The sequence below is a fragment of the Pantherophis guttatus genome, chromosome 1, assembly GCF_059756535.1.
Source record: "Pantherophis guttatus breed Tessera chromosome 1, ASM5975653v1, whole genome shotgun sequence".
Classification (NCBI taxonomy): Eukaryota; Metazoa; Chordata; class Lepidosauria; order Squamata; family Colubridae; genus Pantherophis; species Pantherophis guttatus.
The window spans coordinates 19,144,179-19,170,473 of record NC_142063.1 but is presented as its reverse complement, the minus strand read 5'-3'; the positions used below and the strand labels follow the sequence as shown (position 1 = coordinate 19,170,473).

Sequence of the window (26,295 nt, the reverse complement as noted above, 5' to 3'; positions counted from 1 at the left end):
CCAGCATTGCCCCCCGCCCCCGACTACATGCCTGTGTTTTCCTGTTGTTTTCGGCTAATTCGAGTGAAGGAACTGAGAGAAAATTGGCGCTCCCTTCATTACAGCCTCCTTTTTGCTTTAAGATTCGATAGTTGGAATGGTGGAGGGGGTGGACCCTGAGGCGGCAATGCAGCCAGCGACCCAGATAGAGGACGAAAGCCCAGAGGTGATGGCTCCATCCGACCTCCAGCCTGTGGTGAGGCTAAAAGAACGTCCTCCAAAACAAGACGGAGAGGGAGTTGAAGCTGCAGTTGCGAAGGGAGAGGAACTGCAGTCTGTTTCAGGGGAGTGGTGGCATAGCTCGGTGTGGAATAGGTATGAAGGCTCCTCTCCCCTCCCCTGCTGGTGAGCCTTTCCAAAGGTGGAGAGATAGAAGATGGGTGGAGGATGAGGAAGGGGGAGAATGGAGCTATTCAACAGGGCCAGCACCTTCTACCATGGATATTTTGGGGGACTGATTTGGAGAGGCTAGCTTCCGGAATGCTCCCTCCTGGCAACCATGGGCGACGGCTTGAACCAGCATCCACCTGGCATGGTGCAGTGGGATCATCTGGGTCGGACTTCGGTTCCCGATTCCGGTTAGCTAGTCCTAAATTGCGGCTTGACTCCGCTCTCGGTAAACCCAGGAAGATGGACCAACCAGGCATTGGGACCTGTTTTTCCTCGTTGGAAGAGAGGTCAGAGCCTCCTGACCGGGCTGGACGTAGCGCCCCGGCGCAACTATTGAGAGACAGCGGACAAACTGGCCCAAGACAGTTATCTGAGGCACAAGGGCCCCATGCACCTTGGGCGCCGGCATTGGGGTATCACGGGCAAGCCTATATGTGGGCCCCTGGGCCATGGCCTCCTCAAGCGATGTGGGGCCCACCGCCCTTACAAGCGACGTTTGATGGGAGCCCGGATCGTGTAGCCATTTTTTTGAGTCAAGTCATTAGTTATATGGACTTGTATGGTCGCTTCTACCCATCCCAGTGGACGATGGTGGTGGCCATCACAACAGTATTGAGGGGGGAGGCAGAGGACTGGGTGGCTGACCTCCACAGTGACCATGCCCGTGAGTTAACGGATGTGGGTTTATTTTTGGAAAGCTTGAGGGTCCGCTTCGAGGACGAATCCTGTACGCAACAGGCTGAAGGGAAACTGGTGACTCTGAAGCAGGGGGGCTGTCCCGCACGGGAGTACGTGAAGGACTTTCGAGCTATTGCGGGGAGGTTACGAGCGTGGCCAGAGCGAATGCTAGTGCACCAGTTTCATTTAGGCTTAGACCGTGAGTTACGGCAAGCCTGTGTTTATAGAGGCCTACCACCCTGCTTAACAGAGTGGTTTCGAGCGGCCATTGATTTAGATATTGGCCTAAGGGAGTTTCAGGTCAAGGGAGTGTCAGGGACAGCACCGCCACCAAGACGGGTCCCCGATAAACTCCCTCCTACCAGGGACTCCGGAAAACCAGGTTTTCCTACGTGGACTTCAGGGGCCACGCGGAAGAGCCCCTTCTGATGTTTCAGATGTAACCAAGTTGGACATAGGGCTCTGGACTGTCCATTCCCTCCACCGTAACCTGCTACGAGCTGCACTCCAACCAGTACTGGAAGTGGAAAGGAACTTGCCCGTATGACCCCAGAAAAGTCCAGGGTGGCGTTGCAAACCTTGCCTGCAGAGAGTAGCATGCCTACCAAAGAACCTGGCGGAGCGACGAGACCTGAAGTCTTATCTGGGATACTCGGTGACAGTGATGAAGAAGACGTCCACGATCCAATGGTGAGTGTGCCCATATGCCCTTTCATCATCCCGGTTACCCTTCGAAACCCACGTACCGCTAAGGAGGTACGACAGGAGGCCTTGATTGATTCCGGGTGCATTCGTCGTTTAATGCGGACTTCCTTGGCGATCCAACTGGGCCTTCAGTTGACGCGGTTGAAGGAGCCTATCCGATTCGAGCAAATGGATGGGTCCCTTTTGGGGGGATAACCGGCTACGTGTGTAACAGAACCATACGCCTAGAAATAGGGGAACATTGGGAACACTTCTGGTTTGTGGTAGTTGATGTAATAATAGAACCTATCATTCTGGGCTTAGCCTGGTTAGATAAGTGGAAACCCACAATTTGGTGGGAGGGAGGATACCAGAAATTGTGTCTTGAGCTTGGGCCTAATCTAATGGGGGAGGAATTCAGTAAACGAACCAACGAAAGTCAACCCATACCTCCTTCACTCGTCACTAACCCTGTGGGGATCCCAGAGGTATATGCGGACTTGACAGCAGTTTTCAGCGAAGTAGAATGTGACTCATTACCACCATACTGGACAACGGATTGTGCCATCGAATTACTATCCAGGGTTAGACTACCTAAACCCCAAATGTATTCGATGACCCCGAAGGAGCTAGAGCAACTCCACAAATACATAGACAAGAACCTAGCCAGGGGGTTTATTAAACAGAGTAGAGCGCATATGGCTGCCCCGGTATTATTCAGGGAGAAAAAGGACGGGGATCTGTGTCTCTGTGTTGATTTTTGTGGTCTGAACGCTGTAAGCGTAGAACCGTTGTATCCCTTACCCCTGATAAAAGACCTCTTAGCTACTTTGTCAACAGGTCGCATTTTCACCAAATTAGACTTGAGGGAGGCATACTACCACATTCGTATAAAACCAGGTGACGAATGGAAGACCACCTTTAATTGCACACTTAGCAGTTATAAGTTCCAAGTCATGCCGTTCGGTTTGCAGGGAGCCCCAGCATCCTTCATGCAGTTAATTAATGAAGTAGTGCATGAGCACCTATATAGGGGGGTGTTGGTATACTTGGACAATATCCTCATCTATTCTGACACCATGGAGGAACATACCCAGCTAGTTCATCAGGTACTCGAAAAACTCTTAGCAGCCAAACTATTTGTCAAAGTGTCAAAATGTGAATTTCATCGAACTGAACTAGATTATCTGGGGTATCGGATCTCCAAAACAGGTCTAAAGATGGACCCAAAAAAAGTATCTATGGTGTTAGAGTGGCAGGCTCCAGGGACGAGGAAACAACTGCAAAGTTTCCTCGGTTTTACCAATTTTTACTGGCAATTTATCCCGGCGTTCGCCCATATAGCATTACCGTTTACCGATCTACTTCACACAAAGGGGAGTGCCACACAAATAAAACCGAGTCAACATATAACGTGGACTCTTGAGTGTCAGAAGGCGTTCGATGCTTTAAAGGCCATCTTCGCTCAGGAGCCCGTGCTCCAACACTCCGACCAGCAGAAGCCATTCGTAGTGCAAGCAGATGCAAGCGATGTAGCTGTCAGGGCGGTACTGTTACAGGACAGTGGGCAGGGCCACCTACAGCCGTGTGCATATACATCCAAAAAATTCACCAACACAGAATGAGTGTGGGCTGTATGGGAAAAGGAAGCATTCGCAGTTCGTTGGGCGCTCCTTACCTGGTGTCACCTCTTGAAGGGGGCGAGAGAACGATTCAAAGTCTGGATGGATCACAGAAATCTAATAGCCCTACATACCCCCAGGAAGCTCTCACCAAAACAAGTGCGATGGGCTCAGTATTTCCAGCACTTTAATTTTGTCCTGAAATACGTGCCAGCAGGAAAAAACTTTTTGGCTGACGCACTGTCCCGTATGCCTCAATTCCATAGCAAACGGGATGAGATAGTACAGGCCATGATACCCAGTCTATACCCACTGGGGGAGACATTGGTTACATTTGACACGCCTCCGGGGTGGGAGGAGAGTATCCGAGCTGCCCTAAAAATAGATGTGTGGGTGCAAAACAATAGACAGATAGTCACCTATAGAGACAGATTGGCATGGAAGGGAGATAAGTTGTATGTCCTGATAGAATTACATCAAACCGTGTTACGGTGATGCCACAATGTTAAAACAGCTGGACACTTTGGCTTTCTTAAGACACTACACCTGACCAGACAACAGTTCTGGTGGCCGCAAATGCGGGTCAGTATTGAAGAATACATGAAGAGTTGTCCGGTCTGCGCTAAAACCAAATCAAGACCAGGGAAACCCCTTGGCCTATTGCAGTCTGTAGCTAGCCCCAATAAACCATGGGAGGAGATAGCCATGGACTTTATTGTTGAGCTCCCCGAAAGCAATGAAAACACCGTGGTACGGACGGTCATAGATCTCTTTTTGAAGCAAGCTCATTTTATATCGTGCAATGGACTACCGTCAGCACGGAAGCTAGTTACATTAGTCATTCAACACATTTACTGCTTACACGGAGTGCCTCGCCGAATCATCTCCAATAGGGGAGTGCAGTTTATGGCATGCTTTTGGAGGAACTTCGTCCAGGCAGTAGGATTGACACAGGGTCTTAGTTCAGCGTTCCATCCTAGCACCAACGGTGCGGCGGAGAGAGCCAACGCTATGGTGGAACGCTATCTAAGAAGCTACATCTCTTTATCAACAGACAGACTGGTCATCCTTATTGCCATTCGCTGAGGTTGCCTACAATAACGCGGTGCATTCCAGTACCGGACTCACCCCTTTCCAAATAGTAACAGGACGTGAGTTTGTTGCTATTCCCGAACTGGAATCGCCCGATGCTGAGGTGAGCCCTAACGACTGGGCTACAAAGATACGGGCCTTGTGGCCACAGGTTAGGAAAGCACTAAACAAGGCGGCAATAGAATACAAGAACCAATCTGATAAAAAATGAGCGGAGCTAAAGCCGCTGAGAGTGGGAGATAGAGTATATCTTTCCACCAAATACATAAAATTAAGGGTACCCAATCGAAAGCTGGCACCAAATACTTAGGCCCTTTTCCAGTGAGTAAAGTCATCAATCCTGTCACTGTTGCCCTCAAGCTACCACCGCTGCTAGGCAAGATCCATCCAGTCTTCCATAGCAGCCTGTTGAAGCCAGTGACGGCAGTTAGACATACACCGAGTCCTCCTGATCCTATACATGATGAGCACTACAAGATAGAGGAAATACTAGACACCAGAATCCACAGGGGGAAACTGCAATATCTAGTAAGGTGGAAGGGATATCCATATGAGGAAGCATCCTTGGTACTCGCGGGAGATGTTAAAGCTGACCGACTGCTACGGCAATTCCATAGGAAGAACCCATTAAAACCACAAGCCGATATTAACACATCTACTTTATATCTTTCAGACGACCCTGTGGTAGAGGGGAGCCGCCTGTCGAGCCCGAAACCCTGCTCGACAATGCAGGGACGGGATGGCAGAGTGGTGGAGGATACTGACCAACAGAGCGTGTTAAGGGATGCACCTATTCACGAGACTGGTGGTGGTGGCACTGTAGATAGGCGATCGATTGCGGGGCTGCTGAGCATCGGGATTAGGGCTCGGGCAACAACTCCTGCTGGGACAAGACCATTTGGCAATGACTGCTGCTGGCGAGAGACAAAAATGGGGGCGCGAAGATGGAGTTCGGAGAAGCTGCCGCTGTCAGAACGGAACGCCGAGGGACCGACGCCCTGGGGAGGCGGAGCCAGAGCAAACGCCCTCCAGCTGATGGGCGCTTCCCCAATCACACGGAGCCGGGGAGGGGTGGGATAATAAAGGGTGCTACGAGGCAGCCGCTTGTAGCGCCAATTTTGAAACGTTTCGGCTCAGTGTCTCTTCGATGTTACAAACGGCATTAAACCAGCATTGCCCCCCCCCCGACTACATGCCTGCTGTGTTTTCCTGTTGTTTTCAGCTAATTCGAGAGAAGGAGCTGAGACATATATTCTTGTACTTAAACAGTCTTAATTAAAAGTCCAAAAGGAAAGAAAGAATATAAAGAAGAATACAATAGATTTTCTTCTTCCTTCCCTTACTAGCTTATCCACTCTATGGTGGTGGACACAGCTGTCGTCTTCCCTCACCGCCTGGGTTTGCCTTACAAGCGGGCATTGCGTACTTTGATGGCGGATTACCTCAAGCGCATAATTCAGGATAGCGGTAAGATTTGGGGACAAAAATGAGGACCCAGATTGTTGGCTGCCATATGCTGACTCTGTAAACTGCTTTGTTGTTGTTGTTAGTTGCAAAGTTGTGTCCGACCCATTGCGACCCCATAGACAACTTTCCTCCAGGCCTGCCTGTCCTCTACCATCCCCAGGAGTCCATTTAAGCTCACACCGACTGCTTCAGTGACTCCATCCAGCCACCTCATTCTCTGCTGTCCCCTCCTTCATTTGCCCTCAATCGTTCCCAGTTCCCAGTAAACTGCTTAGAGAGGGTTATAAAGCACTTGTCAGGGTTCCAAGTAATACACCCATAGCAAAGAGAACTCCGAGGCAGGCTAGTTCCTCAAAGAATACATTTATTGGATATATCATATTGGCACAGGCTGGTGAAAACCGACTCTGAATGTTCCCACGGTTTTCACCTAATTAAAAGTAAACATTTTGTCCCATCCCCAAACAACCAGTCACATGGTCCAATCGGTGCCGTCCGGTTGCCTGGTAACTTCACTCCTCCTCTCTCCAGCTACCTGTGGGAATGTCCTTGGTTCTCAGGAGAAAGTATTTTGTTCTGGCTACAAACACCCCCTCCCTCCCGCAATCCCTCTGCTCCAGTGTGGCAACACTGAAGTTCCAAAATGCCCTTGGTCAGGTCAGCTTCAGGGTTGAGAGCACTGTGAACCGGTATATAAGTCTATGTGCTATTGCTATTGATGGTCATTTGCAGTGTCCTGCGATCACTTGACTGCAACTTAACAGTATTTTTTGCTGGAAACCAGTGTTTGTGTCCAGTTTCCAGCAAAAAATGCCCATTGCAGACAATGGATTTGCTTAACAATCACTATGTTCTCTTACCTACTATGTTGTTCAGTTAACAACTGCAGTTTCACTTAACTACCACTGCAATCAAATTTGCTGCATTTTGAAAAAACAATTAACAGATTTTTAAAGTCTACCTAATATATTAGTCTTCTTAACTTGGAGACAATTGGGCACCCCAGTGTAATAGCTAATTCCCCCTCCTTCCCATATGGCAGAGCCCCAGATTTTTAGAAAAATTGTTAAAATATGTTTTCCCCCTCCGGGTATTTGAGTCTGGTTGAGTGGAGTTCCCTTTTGCTCCTTTTACTATTGTGTTTGGTGCCATTTTATATATCGGGTATGCTTTTTAATGTTATGTGTTTATTTTGGGGTTTTGCTTGTTTTCTGCTGTACGCTACCCAGAGTACAGCCACCGTTCAAGTTAAGTGGACCTATAACCCATGAAACAAGTAAATAAATGGCTTCTTATTTTTCTGATTGCTAACAGTGGAAGGTCATGACTCCAGTGAGGATGCCCGAGCCTGCATGGAGCTGATGATCTGGAAGATCAAGGAAGATGCTAAAGTGAAGCGATGATCCGCCTCCACACTGCTGCTGTTCTCCTTTGCGTTTTTGTCACAGGGCAATAATGAAGCCCACAGAGAGACACCCATAGCCAGCAGCAGACCCTTCCCAGACTTTTCCCCGCTCGGCCCACAGGTGTCCCGAGGACTTGGGAGCAAGCAGCTCCTTCCGCTGGCAAAGTGACGGGCTGTGTCTGAATGCCAGGCATTGTAGTTGAGGCGAAACATATTGTGACCCAAGGTCAGCTATACCCTGTGGTGGGGAAAGGTTTGGAGATAGTCTCATCGTAGAAGATGGGAATGACTTCAAGAGGCACTGAGTTCCACTATTCCCTCTCCCTGCCCCTCCTATTTATGGACTTTAAAAGCTAGCTTTAATTTACATTTTTTATTTAATTTGGGGGGTCTTGTGATTGGTCTTGGGCTATACAGGAATGGCGGAGAAGGTGGTCACGGACTCTGGCCTGTCAAGAAAGCAAGCCGAAGAGATGATGAAGGGATGCTGGCTTCCACTGAGGGAGGGAAGCCAGGAGCAGAGTTGCCCAGGTGGAAGGAACCTGGCCCAAAGAAGCTGTCCTGAAACACAGGAAAGGGAGAAGTGTGCGTTGCAGAGGAGATCACTGACAGAAAAATAAAGCTATAGAAAGTTAGGGATTTCAGGCCTCGGGCCGTGACTCCAGCAGTGCTTTCCTGCTCAGGTCTTGACTTGAAGAGACCAGAGACAAGCTGCTACCAAACTGCAGGAGACAGTTCAGATGGCTTGGTCTAGGCTGCTGGTAGCATTTCATTGAAACTACTGAGGGGGCAAAGCTGCCCCCTGATCCCTCCCTGCTCAGGAGTTATTCAAACTAGCTGCTTCTGCCTTTGGTAGGACTTTCACCTTTTCTGGCTTGAAACCTAGGTTCTGTTTTCTGCAAACGAGGAGAAAGAGGCAGGATCGTGTTCGGCACTGATCACGTTTTCAAAAGGGCTGTTACTCAAATCGGGAGGGAGAAGTGACGGGGAAAATTCATAACTTGCTCCCAAATTTTCCCTCTGGTTAAACTTGAATATTTTGTAGTAAGACTTTCCAGGGGCTTTTTTTTTCTTCTTCCCCTTCCATCTCCAATGGCTTTTTGTAGTTGCCAGTTGAGCAGTTGTGTACAAAGTCTCTCGCTCTGGCCACTGAGTTGTTAAAATATAAATATGTGGAATAAATTCTGTTGTCCTGCGGAGAGCTCTCACGCCTGCCTCGCCTGTTTTTCTCACAAGCAACAGGGATGTGAGAGGACCCTGCTAATACAGTGCAGGCTTTTCTGTGCCTCTCAGCATTGGAAGCAGCCCCCCTCCCTCCAGTTGTCTTCCCCCCTCCCCACCAAAAAAGATAATGGCCATTTGCTGGGATTGCTGTCGAGCTTTGTAAACAGCTTCCCACAGGAGGGCTTTAGGCAACTCTGGTTGTGAAGGAAGAGTGCCCGCAATTGACACTTCCATTAAACAACGGCTAGTAACACGGTTCCTTTGTTTTGTCAAAGGCCTTCTCTTTTTATTCAACAGGCACCTAAGGCACCTAACTTGCCTTGTTCCAAGAGTCCGAAGCCCATTGCTGGAGTTTGTGAAAGACATCCCTTGGGAGGGATTTGGCTCAAATCTGTACATACTGTACAGTGTATGTTGGGTACCTATGTTGGTGGTCTAGTTAGGGCTATTGGGTGCTGTGTGAGTAGCCAATTCTCAACAGTGACCTGTCTGTACTGGCCTCTAGAAGGGCTGTGTGTTTCAGGCATGTCTGCACAAAGGCTCCGTTGGGCCTTCGCTGTCAATTTTTACCTCATGCTAATCTTTTCTGACATGACAGTCAGTGAAAATGAGGTGCCTCACAGCAGCCAGGACCCAACCCATTAAGCACCCTTCAGATTGGTGGCCTATGAATCCTGCCTTGATGGAAGATGGGAAAGTATACATTTTTCTTTTGACGGCACTGGTTGTCAAAAGCCCCAGGTGGGTTTGGAAAGCGAGAGGTGCACAAACCTGTCAGAACTTTTCCTGGGAAAAAGTAGGCAAGATTTCCCCTGCAGAGTATATCAAGCCCAGTGGGAGCATTTTAAAATGCCAGGAAATTCATGTTCCTATTAGATCTGGGCCAGTGTTTTTCCAACCTTGACAACTTTTAAGACTTGTGGACTTCCAACTCCCAGAATTCCCCAGCCAGCCACAAGTTGAAGTCCACACAAGTCTTAAAGTAACCCAAGGTTGGACACCCTTGGTCCAGGCAGTGAATCCTTGCCTTGGGATCTGGAGGAACACTGCCAGAGTTCCCATAAACACACAGAGAGGCTGCACAGCTGACTGGTTTGCCACAAGCATGTTTTATAGATGTGACAGATAAATAAATAACGACAAATACATGGGCAAAGCAGAACTTCTAACAAGCCTTGCTTTGGTACTTTAAAAGATGGTGGTTGAATCCATCTTCTTTGCTCAGATATGCCCGTGTTTACTTGGCATAAGAGTAAAAGTAATGGTTTAAGGAAAGGAAGGCCCTTGGGGTGAGCGGATGATCTATTTAACCAAAGGAACGTATTTGCACTACAAGCTTGTACCAGGATTAATACAGATTCATCCATCATTATCAGAGAGCTCAGAAGCTCCCTAACCTCCAAGAATGGAAGTTCCCTAGACGCCAACATGATGGTTAATCTCCTTTCCTCCCACTTTCTGCTATCATTTTGATGTTTGCTGCTCACCAGCCAGAGCCTGCCCTTTGCTCTTCTTTCACAGGCAAGATTTGAAATGATTCCTAAGTGTTTAGACTTAAGAAAAACAGGATCTCCTCCACCCCCGGCCAACCCATTCGGGGCTGCAACTCTTCTCTGATTGTAACACTGTACAGTAATAAAACTCTAGACTTTGTATACGTACAACTGTATACCTGTTAATACTGTTTTATATTTTTTTTTAAATAAAGCAAAATATGACATCCCTACATAGCGTGATTGTAAGGGTTCAGGGGCTAGGATTTGGGTGGACTGTTTCAAAAGGGTCAGTTTTAAAATTATCGTTAATAAGCTTGTGCTCCAAACCCAATTAGTTATTTTCACTGAATGTTTGGGATTTGTTCATCTACTGAAGCTGCTTCTCCCCGTGAGTGTTAAGTCACAGTGAATTATGGTTGTGCAGAACAACTCCAAGTATGATTTGAAATGTAATGTGGTTTTGTTTGATGGAGAAACAGGGTGGACAAGGGCAATTTGCATATCTATGTATCCATCCATCCATCTATCCATTTATCCATCTATCCATCTCCATATCCCTCTATCCATCCATTCATCTATCTATCTATCTATCTATCTATCTATCTATCTATCTATCTATCTATCATCTATCTATCTATCTATCTATCTATCTATCTATCTATCTATCTATCTATCTCATCTATCTCTATCATCTGTCTATCTATCTATCTATCTATCGGTAGTCCTTGACTTACAACAGTTCATTTAGTGACCGTTCAAAGTTACAACAGCACTGAAAAAATTGACTTGCAACCATTTTCCACACTTATGAACTTATGAACCATTGCTGGGTCCCAGGGTCATGTGATCCCTTTTGCAACCTTCTCACAAGCAAAGTCAATGTGGTAGCCGGATGCATTTAACAACTATTACTAACTTGTCAACTGCAGTGATTTACTTAACAAATTGTGGCAAGAAAGGTTGTAAAAATGGGGCAAAACTCACTTAACAACTGCCTCACTTAACAGATAGAAATTTTGGGCTTAATTGTGATCGTAAGTCGAGGACTACCTGTACCTGAACAGAGATACAGACCTTTCTCCTCATTCAGATGGAGATCTTGAACAAGAGGCTGAAACAGTCTCTACCGCAGCAGCCTGGGAGATAAATTGGGTTTGAATGTGAAAGCAATCCAGTGGCTGATGTTTCTGTAACGTTCGATCTATCCTCTTCCAGTACATCTTTTTGAAATAAACTTTGGGATGATCTTGCTTTCTATTGGCAAGAGCTTAACAGTGGTATTTGGGAAGTGTATGTATGTGTTTTAAATGGCTTACACAACTGTTGTATTGAGTTTCCCATTTAACAGCAAGAGGAGGCTGCATCACATTTTTCAGCTCTTGTGCTTGTGTAATTTGGCAGCGTATCTGAGGGGATTCTCAAGTGTTGGCCACAAAGTGCCTGTCTCTAAATCGGGGGTCTCCAACCTTGGCAACTTTAAGACTTGTGGACTTCAACTCCCAGAGCTGGCTGAGGAATTCTGGGAGTTGAAGTCCACAAGTCTTAAAGTTGCCAAGGTTAAAGACCCCTGCTCTAAATAGTAAACGTGATCTCTCTAACTTTCAAATGCAAGGTTTGTCTGTCCCTACTGCATTTGCAAGCCCACCTGCTCATAAGGGCCCTTAATTTCTCCTCTGGGTCTGGTCCTGCTGGCATTCCTGAATATTCTAGTAAAATAATTCTATGGGATTACATTTCATGATCCATTTGATGTGGATCTGGACTAGGAATGGTGATTCTTACTGGTAATGAATCTTTCATTGATTCATTATATCCCAACACCTCACAGAAAATATATCTCTGCTGTAAAAGTGCATCCAGGTTTGATCTCAAAGTAGAGTATTATTGGCATCTGACAGTGTTGCAACAAACAAGTGGAGTTGTAATACTCCTGCTGGACCAAACCAAAAGCTGTTGAATTTAGTATTCTGTGGATTCTCACAGTGACTAACTTGCTGTACTCAGGAAGGTCCTTGGGCACTTGTATTTAAAATTAAAATCAAGTCTCTGATTCTAGCGGTTGATTGATTGGAAAGAGCGAGCAAAATTATCTATCAGCAATGGCCCAATCCTCCATGAATTGTGCCTATCTATTTCAAAATAAATTGGTGGCTATTGCCATATTTGGTAGCTGTGAATTCAGAAGCTGTGGCAGTGGTAGTGTTTATACAATGAGCTAAACTCTCAATAGCTGATCAGTGTTTTTAATTTATGTTTATCTAATTTAAACACTGCCCATCTCGCTGTCCAAGTGGGCCGTTTACAGATAACAAACTATAAAACCATATGAAAAAGACAGAATGAAAAACTAAAGTGCAATTAGAATAGAATAGAATAGAATAGAATAGAATAGAATAGAATAGAATAGAATAGAATAGAATAGAATAGAATTTTTTATTGGCCAAGTGTGATTGGACACACAAAGAATTTGTCCTGGTGCATATGCACTCAGTGTACTTAAAAGAAAAGATATGTTCATTAAGTATCATAAGATACAACACTTAATGATAGTCATAGGGTACAAATAAGCAATCAGGAAATAAGAATAAAAAATGCAAGTTGAAAGCTGGAGAGAGCACCCACAAGCTACCAAGTCATCCCAGGATTCTGTGCCACTCCTCAGTTCTACACTCATCGGCAAAGCTATCGTAAGTTTTCACGCTCTTCCAAAAGGCTAGGAATGGGGGACAAGATATTTGTAGGGCGGGGACAATAGCAATAGCTTTAATACAGGGGTCTCCAACCCCCAGTCCGTGGATCGTTACTGGGCCACAGCATGCCAAAACCGGGGCTGCACAAACAAACAAAGCCCCATCCATGGAATGCAGGCAGCATGGGAAAAAAAAACCCTCCTGGTCTGTGGAAAAACCTCTCTACGGAACCAGTTCCTTGGGGGCCACTGCAGGTTCTGACAGGTTCTGGAGAATTGGTAGCGGAAATTTTGAGCAGTTCAGAGAACCGGCAAATAGCACCTCTGGCTGGCCCCAGAGTTGGGTGGGAATGGCGATTTTGCAATATCCTTCCCCCAGGAGTGGGGAGGGAATGGGGATTTTGCAGTATCCTTCCCCTGGATGGGGTGGGAATGGAGATTTAGCAATATCCTTCCCCTGCCATGCCCACCAAGCCACACCACGCTCACCAAGCCACGCCCACAGAACCGGTAGTAAAACAATTTGAATCCCACCACTGGGACTTTGGTTTAATAGATAACTCCTGGCTTCTGAAACATAGACTTACCATTTATTTTATTTATTTATCCCACCTTTATTATTGTTTTCATAAATAAAGCAGCAAACATACCTAATTCTCCTTCCTCCTGGTTTCCCCACAACAATAAACCCGTAAAGTGGATTGGCTGATAGAGAGTGACTGGCACAAAACCATCCAGCCAGATTTCATGTTGAAGTGGGACTAGAACTCACAGTCTCCTGATGATTGGCCCAAGGTCACCCAGCTGGCTTTTTATACCTAAGAGGGGACTAGAACTCACCATCTCCTGGTTTCTAGGCCAATACCCTTAACCATTACGCTAATTAATTTAGTAAACAGTCCTGGGGTCTGGTGTGTGTTTGTGTGTGGGGTGAGATTGCCGCTATTCACCCTGTCCGTGGTGTCCATCCTGCCTCCCCTAACTGCCATGAAGCTAACATGTAGGCTGGTGTGCTACTTGAGTGACAGTTGTTGCCTGCACTGACTTTGTGGGGGAAGATCAGAAATGAGACAACACTGCTTGATCCTCACAACGAAGAAGCTGTTGCTTTAACGTGGGGTTGTTTTTTGGGGGGGGGGCAAGTGCCTTCTCGGTTCTCTGCAGGGGTCAGGGCCTGATGCCCCCCGACCCCAAACCTTATTGTCTCAGTTATTGATCAAGGTGCTGAGCTTCATTCGGGACAAATTTGGGAAGGGTGAAAGATGCATGACTGTTGGGTGTCCTGCTGAGCTATTGACAAATGTGTCAAAAGCAATTTGTACTTTGTGATGTCCGTGATGTTGCTAGGCCTTGTCCCAGAGTGAAAAGCTTAACTACTAAATAGACAGAAGGTGCTTATTTTATCCATAGGGTATATTGTTCCACCTTGCTTCCATCAATTTGCAAGAGCTTGTCATGGGATTACCAAGAAAGGACAATTAGTCCCATTTTCCTGGTCTTTATAGCTGCATTAAAGTTTGGTTTCAGTCACTCTCATCAGGCAAGCTGAAATTTTGGACTTGTGTTCTGAAAGGCTTCCTGTGCTGGTTATACAGCCGAAAAATGGAGGGTGGGAGGGCAAGATAATCCCGCCACTTGTCTATATCAGGTTTGATTGGCAAACTCAATTACAGTTTGTTGAACCCTTTTGACAGTGGTGGGTTTCAAAATTTTTTACTACCGGTTCTGTGGGTGTGGTTTGGTGGGCGTGGCATGGTTTGGTGGGCATGGCAGGGGAAGGATACTGTAAAATCTCCATTCCCACCCCACCCCAGGGGAAGGTTACTGCAAAATCTCCATTTCCTCTCAATCAGCTGGAACTTGGGAGGTAGAGAATAGATGGGGGCGGGGCAGTGATGAAATGTAAAATTTGTTACTACCGGTTCTGTGGGCGTGGCTTGGTGGGGGGGGTTTAATGTGACTGGGTGGACGTGGCCAACTTTTTTTATTTTTACTTTTAAAAGCATTTTTTCTACAACCTTAAGAGGTTGCAGAAAATGCTTTTAAAAGCCTCTGACGATCAGGCAACTCAGCTGGGATCATCAGAGGCTTTTAAAAGCATTTTTTTTCTACAACCTTTTTGGCCAAAGAGGTTGTTATAAAAATGCTTTTAAAAACCTCTGACGATCCCAGCTGAGCTGCGCGATCATCAGAGGCTTTTTTTTTTAACTTTTAAAAGCATTTTTTCAGCTGAAGAGGTTGTCGAAAAAATGCTTTTAAAAGTAAAAAAAAAGCCTCTGATGATCGTGCAGCTCAGCTGGGCAGGGATTTTTACTACCGGTTCTCCGAACTATTCAAAATTTCTGTTATTGGTTCTCCAGAACTGGTCAGAACCTTCTGAAACCCACCTCTGCCTTTTGAATTGTCAATATTTCTGCCTAAATATGATCTTAGATGTGATTTGTTCTCCACACATCCTAAAACTAAATGATTAAATGAATCACAGAGATTATACTTGTTTATTTATTGAGGAAAATCATCCAAAGCTACATATTCCTGTATGGCAAAAATAGTTGAACCTCTTGGATTATCAGTTTCAGTCAGTCTCTGCTGAGAGAGGCAGCCCCATTATATTACGCCTCGGGATGAGTTCCTGCTTTAGACTCAGTTATCTGCATTGCCACTTCACGCCTGCACTTTGCTTGATGCCAGTCTGCCAGGAACTTGGGGGGCGGGGGGAAGGAGCTGGATAGGAGAGGGAAAGTTCACTACACCCCATACCTTCTGGAGATACAACTTCAAGCTCAGACGGCTGGGAATGGCATGTAGCTGCATACTGGCCAACCCACGGTTGAAGAGACTGTTCCCAATGGGGGCCAGCAGTGGGAAGTTTTTAACAGATTAACAGAGTTGGAAGGAACCCTTGTAGGTCATCTAGTCCAACCCCCCACCCAAGCAGAAGACCCTACATCAGTGATGACCAACCTTTTCGGTACCGAGTGCCCAAATCGGAATGCACGTGCACGCGAGCATGCCGGAGTTCTGGAAACCCGAATACCAGCTGGCTAGTGCACATGTATGTCCTGGAAACCAGAAAGGCAGCTGGCGATAGTGTGCGTGCCCAGAGAGAGGGCTCTGTGTGCCACCTCTGGCACCATAGGTTCGCCATCACAGCCCTACACCATTTCTGACAGATGGCAGTCCAATCTTTTCTTGAAAGTCTCAAGTGACGAAGCTCCCACAACTTCCGAAGGCAACTTCTGTTCCATTGATTGATTGTTCTCACTGTCAGAAAGTTCCTCCTCATTTTTAGGTTGAATCTCTCCTTGGTCAGTTTCCATCCATTATTCTTTGTCTGGCCTTCAGATGCTTTGGAAAATAGCTTGACCCCTTCCTCTCTGTGGCAGCCCCTCAAATATTGGAACACTGCTATCACGTCTCCCCTGGTCCTTCTCTTCTCTTCACTAGACCAGATATACCCAATTCCTGCAACCGTTCATTGTATGTTTTAGCCTCCAGTCCCCCTAATCATCTTGGTTGCTCTTCTCTGCACTATTTCTAGAGTCTCAACGTCTTTTTAATAGTGTGGGGACCAAAACTGGATGCAGTATTCTAGGTGTGGTCTTACTAAGGCTTTAAAGAGTGGTATTAGTACCTCACTTGTTCTTGATTGTATCCAGGGGTGAAATGCTCCCGGTTCGGACAGCGATGCTGGCAGGTGGTTCGGAGAATCGGTAGCAAAAATCCCTGCGCCCCCCCCCCATGCCCAGCTGAGCCGCATGATCATCAGAGGCTTTTTTTTTTACTTTTAAAAGCATTTTTTCTACAACTTCTTCCAATGAAAAAAATGCTTTTAAAAGTAAAAAAAAAAGGCCTCTGATGATCGCGCGGCTCAGCTGGGATCATCAGAGGCTTTTCAAGGCATTTTTTTCTGCAACCTCTTGGCCGAAGAGGTGATTAAAAAAAAATGCTTTGAAAAGTCTCTGATGATCCCAGCTGAGTTGCCTGATCTGCAGAGGCTTTTCAAAGCATTAGAAAAAATGCTTTGAAAAGTTAAAAAAAAAAAAAGTTGGCCATGCCCACTCAGTCACATTACCCCCCCAAGCCACGCCCACAGAACCGGTAGTAACAAATTTTACATTTCACCCCTGATCTGTTAATGCAATTTAGGATTGCATTGGTTTTTTTGGCTGCTGTCGCACACTGTTAACTCAAATTTAATTGGTCCACTAAGACTCCAAGATCCCTCTCACGGTTACTGCTATTAAGCCTGGTTTCTCCCAATCTATAGGGAGGAAAGTTAAATTTAGAGATTATGGCGTGTGAAATTCAGTTCTGGCTTTGCTTTATTGTATTCTGCTTGACTTTTAGTAAACTATATCTTTCTCACTAAATGGAGTCAAGGATCTTTCTTACTTAAAGGCTCCAGCTGAGGCAGGACTGACACTCATCCGTTTTGCTGAGGTAAACTACGTCCCTGCACTATTCATATTGGAGAACAACTTCCTTTATTCTGATGTTGAGTAGCCCACAACACTGGATACGGTTGGTTGAATTCGACATTTTCCAGCAGTATATATAGAGTCCTTGACTTGTGACTGGTTGAATTTATGATGGACCCCGAAAAAGGGTACTTACAATCCTTTTCCATGGTCATATATTTTGGGTGCTTGGCAATTGACCCAAATGTATGGCTGTAAGCAGTGTCCCATGGTCACATGATGCCGATTTATAATTTTTTTTGCCCGAAACCAGTGCTTACTTCGGGTTTCCTGCCAAAATTGGCCCATAGCGAACAATGGATTTGCTTTATGGCCACTGCATTTGCTTAATGACTGCTGCAAAAAAGGTGTCACGTGGGGATACGCTTTACGACTGCCATATTTTACAACCAAAATTGTGGGCTTAATTACAATCATAAGATGAGGAATACCTGTACCTGATTACTATCCTTATCAGCAATGCAGATGAACCAACATACAGATTGGTTTAACAAATGCTAATTTGTTAGGCAGTTCATCTGGATCTGATGTGTGAAATTGGCCATTAAGATTTGTGAACAGTGGGCACTGAGGCCATTGTGGCTGGCTCAATAAACTCTGATTAAGCAAGCCATGGCTTCACCAGCCACTAATCTGATCTCCTAATTCTGTCGGTCCTTGCTTTGTGTCCAATAAAGATTTTGGTAACAAGTCACCAACTTTGACTTTGTTCTTCCAATGAAGAGGCGTTTTGTTGACTTAATCTTTTTTTCCCTGAGAGTGGGGATCAAGGTAAGAATGGAGGGGTAAAAAGATTTGGGTGACATTGTGTACAAAGGCAAAAAATGCTGCTCCATTGCTGGAGTCTGCTTAGCATTGCCTCTCCAGCAGCTCCCCAATTCCTGATCGATACTTGGGTCACAAAGCCCCCCATTCCTTTGACTGTCCATTATCCCCTCCTCTCGTTTGCTTCGGCTGTCAAAAGGTTGGGACTCAATGGAGTTGAAGTGACCTTTCAAAAGGCTGCATCGATCATCTCCCGTCACCTCTGACCCCAGGGCTCCCGAGCTCTTGGGAGAGCAGTAAACTGCACAGACGCCCCATGAATGCTGCTCGGCAGGGGCCCTTCAGTCCCACACTGGGGTGGGTCTCCTGGAGAGGAGGAGGAGGAGGAGGAGGAGGAGGAGGAGGAGGAGGAGGAGGAGGCTGGGGAGCAAGGCCAGAGCTGATGAGCCCTGGATGATGCTTGTCATTTAACAGCCGTCTCCCAGTCATGGATCAAATGAGAGAGGAATCAAGGAAGATGTTGACTTGGTAAATGTGGGTGGTAGGAGGTCAGTTCTGATTCCCTCCAAAGAGCGGAGTGAACGTTATTTACCTCCAGAACCATATATATTGCCAGACCTTCAATAATTGGACATATAGTGTAGGAACTGCAAAGAGAAGGCCTCTGAGCATCTGCAGTCTGTTTCTTTTTTTCCTTTCTATGTATTGCAAATTTGCATCCAAGTTTTAAAATTCTTCTTCTTCCCCTTCTTCTTCTTCTTCTTCTTCTTCTTCTTCTTCTTCTTCTTCTTCTTCTTCTTCTTCTTCTTCTTCTTCTTCTTCTTCTTCTTCTTCTTCTTCTTCTTTTTCTTCTTCTTCTTCTTCTTCCTCCTTCTCCTCCTCCTCTTTTTCTTCCTCCTCCTCCTCCTCTTCTTCTTCTTTCTCCTCCTCCTCTCCCCCTGCTCCTCCTCCTCCTCTTCTTCTTCCTCCTCCTCTTCTTCTTCCTCCTCCTCTTCTTCTTCTTCTTCCTTTTCCTCTTCTTCTTCTTCCTCCTCCTCCTCCTCCTCTTTTTCTTCCTCCTCCTCCTCCTCTTCTTTCTCCTCCTCCTCCTCCTCCTCTTTTTCTTCCTCCTCCTCCTCCTCTTCTTTCTCCTCCTCCCCTCCTCCTCCTCCTCCTCCTCTTCTTCTTCGTCTTCTTCTTCTTTTTCCTCCTCCTCCTCCTCCTCCTCCCCCTCCTCCTCCTCTTTTTCTTCCTCCTCCTCCTCCTCCTCCTCCTCCTCCTCCTCCTCCTCCTCCTCCTCTTCTTCTTCTTCTTCTTCTTCTTCTTCTTCCTCCTCCTCCTCCTCCTCCTCCTCCTCCTCCTCTTCTTCTTCTTCTTCTTCTTCTTCTTCTTCCTCCTCCTCCTCCTCCTCCTCCTCCTCCTCCTCCTCCTCCTCCCCCTCCTCCTCTTCCTTCTCCCATATCCATCATCGGACTTTGGCAATCATGTTGGCAAACCTATTTTTATCAACAGTTGCCTGAAAAAGTGCTGCTGAGTTTTGTCCAAACCAGTCCTTCAGATTTTGAAGCCATGATGTTCTTCTTCTGCCTAGGCCTCATTTGTCTTCAATTTTTTTCCCTGGAGGATTAAGTGAATTATGCTGTATTTTTCTGGGTGTGGCGTCACATGTTGAAAATATTTTTTATGGTTTTGATGATTTTCCTTGGCTTTCTCAGGTGGTTTATCACCTCCTCTTTTCTCTTTCCATTAGTTACCCAAAACTGGATGATTCTTGGGGGATGGATACAATTGGCTAATTTTATATATACTGTAGGTTGTCCTCAATTTACAATCACAATTGGGCCTAGAATTTTGGTTGCTAAAGAAGACAGTTCTTAAGTGAGATGCCTGATTTTTTTTACGACATTTTTGGCCATTTTTGGGTAAGCAAATAATTGCAGCTGTTGAGTGAATCATTTCATTGTTAAGCAACTCCGGCTTCCCCCATTGACTTTGCCTGTTGGAAGCCAACATTGAAACTCACAAATGGCGATCAGATAACCCTAGGATACTACAAGTGGGGTAGATACAGGTGGCCCTTGGCTTATGATTTAGGACCAGGATATCTACGGGACCGCCTTCTGCCACCAACAGCCTCCCACCGACCAGTTCGCTCCCACAGAGAGGGACTCCTCAGGGTGCCATCGGCCAAGTTATGTCGGCTGGCGACACCCAGGAGGAGAGCCTTCTCTGTCAGAGCTCCTGCCCTCTGGAATGAATTGCCCCTGGATATTTGTAACATCTCTGACCTCCGGGTTTTTCGCTGTGCCCTCAAGACCCTACTGTTCCGACAGGCGGGGCTGTCAAATTGAATGATTTTAAATTGGGTTTTAATTTTGGGTTTTAAAATTCGGCCAAACTATTTAATGATTTTAATTAATTTTAACTAGATATGGTATATTTGTATATTTGTATTTTAATTCTGGCTTTACACCGCCCTGAGTCCTTCGGGAGAATGGGCGGTATATAAATAAAATTATTATTATTATTATTATTATTATTATTATTATTATTATTATTATGACTACAATTGAGCCCAAAATTTGTGTTGCTAAGTGAGACAGTTGTTACGTGAGTTTTTCCCCATTTTGCGACCTTTCTTGCCACCATTGTTAAGTGAATCTCTGCAGTTGTTAAGTTAGCAACATGGTTGTTAAGTGAATCTGGCTTCCCCATTGTCAGAAGGTCGCAAAAGTTGATCACATGAACCTGGGACACTTCAAGTGTCACAAATATGTGAGTTGCCAAACGTCTGAATTCAGTGCCATTGTAACTTTAAATAGTCTCTAATCTATCTGTTGTAACTCAAGGATAACCTGTACATACCAATTGCCAGGCAATTGAATTACAATTACGTGGCCATGGGGTTGCTGCAAAGGTTATAAGTATGAGGAGGGGTCGAAAGTCACTTTTTTGGGTGACATTGTAACTTCAAATGATTGTGATTTTTTTTAAAAAAATAATATTTTATTAGATTATAGAATAATCTATAATCTAAAATACAAAAGCAAATAGTGGGAAGGGAAGGGGAAAGAAAAGTGAGGAGGAGAGGGGATTGTAACTCGAGAACTACCTACACACCACATCAGTGATGGAATTCAAATTTTTTTACTACCGGTTCTGTGGATGTGGCATGGCTTGGTGGACGTGGCTTGGTGGGCATGACAGGGAAAGGATACTGTAAAATCTCCATTCCTTCCCCACTCAAGGGGAAGGTTACTGCAAAATCCCCATTTCCTCCAGATCAGATGGGACTCGGGAGGCAGAGAATAGATGGGGGCGGGGCCAATCAGAAGTAATATTTACCAGTTCTCCGAACTACTCAAAATTTCCGCTACCGGTTCTCCAGAACTGGTCAGAACCTGCTGAATACCACCTCTGCACCACATATATTACAAGACCACGAGCTTCTCTTAACTTCAACTCTGGGTTACAAATTTGAAATTGAGTTTTACACGACTCTTATATACTCTGGGGGTGGATTTATATGGATGCCCTTATGTAAAGCCCCCGAAGCATTCTTCAATCTTGCAGCTATTTTGTCTTCTGTTCCATTCACTCATCCTTTCCTAAGCGAAGGGCTTCCAAATCAATTGGAACCATCATTTCCTTCATCCCAGCCATATACACAGAGGGCATCTGTTTGAAAAGGCTTTAGATAATTAATAGTTTTCGGTCTCCAGATCTCAGATGGGACTTCACAGCTGTGTGTGTCATCTGGTGCAGAGAGGGAGAGTGGGGGCGGGGCTCCCCCCCAAAAGGTTTGCGGTTGGCTCATTCCAGCTCAGCTCAAGTCTTCTCCATAAACCCTTTGTCTGCTTGTCGCATCCTCTTAACACAGCAAATAACTCATTTCCACCCCCCACCCCCAGAAACCACTCCCTCTGAATGCAATATTCCCTTGGCCAATGGAGTAAGGAGGATTAAGGACCTAAGGGAATGAGTAGAAAAAAATTTGCTTCTAACTTGGGAAACCCTGAATATTGCTGGGTTATAAATCCAGGTATCAAATATTTGGAAATTATTCATTCAGCTTTGCAACTTTTAAGGAATATTGGATATTGTATTTCACCATATAGATAAGGTAGGTGGCCCAAAGTCACCCAGCCAGCTTTCATGCCTAAGGTGGGACTAGAACTCACAATTTCCTGGTTTCTAACCTGGTGCCCTACCAACTAGACTATAAGTGTTTAATACCATGAATACATTATCAGAATAACAGAGCGTGAAGAAATGATAGCTAGAAAAAAACACAGGAGGTCCTAACATTCTCAGTTTGAGATAAAGAGATGTTTTAACACTTTAACAGAGTTGGAAGGGACCTTGTAGATCATCTTGTCCAGGGGTGAAATGCTCCCAGTTTGGACTGGATCGCCCGATCCGGTAGCGATGGAGGCGGGTGGTTCGGAGAACCGGTAGCAAAAATCCCTGCCCCCCCCCATGCCCAGCTGAGCCATGCAATCATCAGAGGCTTTTTTTAAAAAAAAAAAATTTAAAAGCATTTTTTCTACAACATCTTCGGCTGAAAAAATGCTTTTAAAAGTAAAAAAAAAAAAAGCCTCTGATGACTGCACGGCTCAGCTTTTTTAAAAGCATATTTTCTACAACCTCTTCAAGCTGAGTTGCCTGATCGTCAGAGGCTTTTTTTCTTTTAAAAACATTTTTTCTACAGAAAAAGATTTTTTTCTCTTTTGGCCGAAAAGATTGTAAAAAAATGCTTTTAAAAGCCTCTGACGATCCCAGCTGAGTTGCCTGATCAGCAGAGGTTGTAGAAAAAATGGTTTTAAAAGTTTTTTTTAAAAATGGCCACACCCACCCAGTCACATTACTCTCCCACCAAGCCACGCCCACAGAACCGGTAGTAACAAATTTTAGATTTCACCACTGATCAAGTCCAACCCCCCACCCAAGCAGGAGACCCTACACCATTCCTGACAAATGGCAGTCCAATCTTTTCTTGAAAGGCTCAAGTGATGAAGCTCCCACAACTTTCGAAGGCAACTTCTGTTCCATGGGTTGATTGTTCTTACTGTCAGAAAGTTCTTCCTCATTTCTAGGTTAAATCTCTCCTTGTTCCATTTCCATCCATTATTCCTTGTCTGGCCTTCAGGAGCTTTGGAAAACAGCTTGACCCCCTCCTCTCTGTGGCAGCCCCTCAAATATTGGAACGGTGCTATCATTTCTCCCCTGGTCCTTCTCTTCACTAGACTACATGTTAGATTTTGTTAGATAAAGTGAAAGACTTAAAGGAACTTATTTGCAAGTAAAGATGGAAAGTGAAACATTTGGGTCTTATGTTAACCATTACAAAGGTAACGGAATCCATAGTTAACAAAGAGTAAAGATATTTACAGCATCCACAACTTGTAGCCACATTTAGAACCAGAATTTCCATTGCTAAGCAAGGCAGTCGTGAAGTGAGTCTGGCCATTTTTACAACCGTTTTTGGCCATGGTGGTTGCTAAGTGAATCACTGCAGTTAAGTGTATCAAGTGACGATTAACTAAATCTGGCTTCCCCCACAGATATGGGGGGAAGCCAGCTGAGAAGGTACTAATTGGAAATCTCATGACCCAGGATGCTGCAACTGTCATAAATACATGCCAGTTGCCAAGCACCCAAATTCTGATCACGTAACTAAAGGGGATGCTGCAATGGTCATAAGTGTGAGGACTGGTTCTAAGGTACTTTTCCACTGCTGTTGTAACTTTTAATGGTCACTAAACAAATTGTTGTAAGTTGAAAACTATCTTTACAATGGCAGATACATTCTATGGAGATTCTCAGTCATCCAGGTCATGGTTGTCCCAAAGGTGTTTTTTTCAAGAGGCAACTGGACTTTCTGTTTTTTCTTTGAAGACGTTTCGCTTCTCATCCAAGGAGCTTCTTCAGCTTGAAGAGCTGAAACCAGAGCTGAAGAAGCTTCTTGGATGAGAAGTGAAACGTCTTCAAAGAAAAAACAGAAAGTCCAGTTGCCTCTTGAAAAAAAAGCATCTTTGGGACAATGGCACATACAAGTAGTCCTTGACTTACAACCGTTCGATTAGTGACCGCTCAAAGTTACAATGGCACTGAAAAGAGTGACTTATGACCGTTTTTCACGCTTACTCTTGCAGCATCCCTATGGTCATGTGATCAAAATTCAGATGCTTGGCAACCAGTTTATATTTATGAAGGTTTGCAGTGTCCCAGAGTCATGTGATCACTTTTTGCTACCTTCGGACAAGCAAAGTCAACACGGAAGCCAGATTCAATTAACAACCATATTATTAACTTAACAATTGCAGTGATTCACTTAACAACCGTGGCAAGAAAGGTCATAAAATGGGGCAAAACTCTCTTAACAACTGTCTTGCTTAGCAACAGAAATTCTGGACTCAGTTGTGGTTGTAAATTGAGAATTATTAATCTATTAATCTTCTCATTGTTCCCACCACTGATCTCCTTTCACTTATGACTGTATGACTGTAATTTTGTTGCTTGTATCATTTGTCCCCTACAACTATAATTAAGTGTTGTACTTTATGATTCTTGATGAACGTATCTTTTCTTTTATGTACACTGAGAGCATATGCACCAAGACAAATTCCTTGTGTGTCCAATCACACTTGGCCAATAAAACATTCTATTCTATTCTATTCTATTCTATTCTATTCTATTCTATTCTATTCTATTCTATTCTATTCTATTCTATTCTATTCTATTCTATTCTATTCTTCTATTCTATTCTATTCTATTCTATTCTATTCTATTCTATTCTATTCTTCTATTCTATTCTATTCTATTCTATTCTATTCAACTCTACTCAACTCAACTCAACTCTACTCTACTCTACTCTACTCTACTCTACTCTACTCTACTCTACTCTGTTCTGTTCTGTTCTGTTCTGTTCTGTTCTGTTCTATTCTATTCTATTCTATTCTATTCGAATTACCTGTGGTTTAATTTTCTTGGGCTGTAGAATAAAGATGGATGGCGTCCTGGAGAAATAAATAGGAGATTAGCGCTATTGAAGAAGGCAATAACAACACAGATCGGAACAGTTAAAGCAATGGCCTTTCCAATAGTAACTCCTGGCTGTGAAAATTGGTCATTGAAAAACAGCAAGAGAAAGAAGATAAACCTCTTCCAATTATGGATTTGGAGGTGGTTACTAAGAATTCCATGGACTGCAGAATCAATCAGTCAGCCCTGAACCAAATAAAAATTGACTGATCCCTCAAAGCGATGATCAGCAAGCAAAAACTCACCGAGTGGGGGGGCATTTGTTGTGAGCAAATGTAGTTGTAATGGCAAGGCTTAAGGAAGTAGAACAAGACCTCCAGAGATAAGGATAGTCATAAACTGGTTAATTGAATGGCGGTGGAGGAAATAACGTTGTTGCTTGCTTGCTTGATGAATGGCTGACCTGAAAATTAACAGAATAACAGAGTTGGAAGGGACCTTGGAGGTCTTCTAGTCCAACCTCCTGTTCAAGCAGAAGATTTTACACTATTTCAGACAAATGGTTGTCCAATATCTTCTTAAAAATCTCCAAAGTTGGAACATTCACAACTTTTGGAGGCAAGTCGTTCCATTGATTAATTGTTCTAACTGTCAGGAAATTTCTCCTTAGTTCTAAGTTGCTTCTCTTCTTGATTAGTTTCCACCCATTGTTTCTTGTCCTGCCCTCAGGTGCTTTGGAGAATACTTGACTCCCTCTTTTTTGTGGCAGCCCCTGAGATATTGGAACACTGCTATCATATCACTCCTAGTCTTTCTTTTCATTAAACTAGGCCAGGGTCAGCAACCTGCGGCTCTGGAGCCATATGTGGCTCTTTCATCCCTCTGCTGTGGCTCCCTGTTGCTCAAAATATGCGTCACAACTGCCAATGTGTGATACCTGCCGGCACACAATTTATTGAGCTTTTCGACTCCTGGTAGGCCAACCATGGATAAATCTAAGAAAAGAAAAGTTTCAGAAGAAAACAGAACATTTAATTCATATGCTAGTTCTGTGGCATCTCAGGAAATAGTCAGGCACGGAAAGGGTTTTGTGGCTCCCAGTGTTTTCTTTTCTGTGGGAAACGGGTCCAAATGGCTCTTTGAGTGTTTAAGGTTGCCGACCCCTCAACCAGACATACCCAATTCCTCCAACTGTTCTTCATATATTTTAGACTCAAGTCCCCTAATCATCTTTGTTGCCCTTCTCTGCACTCATTTCTAGAGTCTCCATATCTTTTTTATATCGTGGCAACTAAAACTG

The 26,295-nt window shown here is 44.8% G+C and overlaps 1 protein-coding gene across 3 annotated transcripts in view; it reads left to right on the top strand.

The window, feature by feature from the left end:
• The window catches only part of REXO1 (RNA exonuclease 1 homolog), a 46,333-nt gene extending 36,006 nt beyond the window's left edge, over positions 1 to 10,327 (top strand). For 2 of the 3 annotated variants that reach the window (XM_034437711.3, XM_034437712.3), the window contains exons 15-16: positions 5,852 to 5,972; positions 7,287 to 10,327. In XM_034437711.3, coding sequence (XP_034293602.2) covers positions 5,852 to 5,972; positions 7,287 to 7,375 — 210 coding nt within the window. In that variant the 3' untranslated portion in view covers positions 7,376 to 10,327. Of the gene's footprint in view, positions 1 to 122; positions 254 to 5,851; positions 5,973 to 7,286 lie in introns of those variants that run through there. The other variant, XM_060694533.2, reaches the window with a different exon arrangement.
• The last annotated feature ends 15,968 nt before the right edge of the window (positions 10,328 to 26,295 follow it).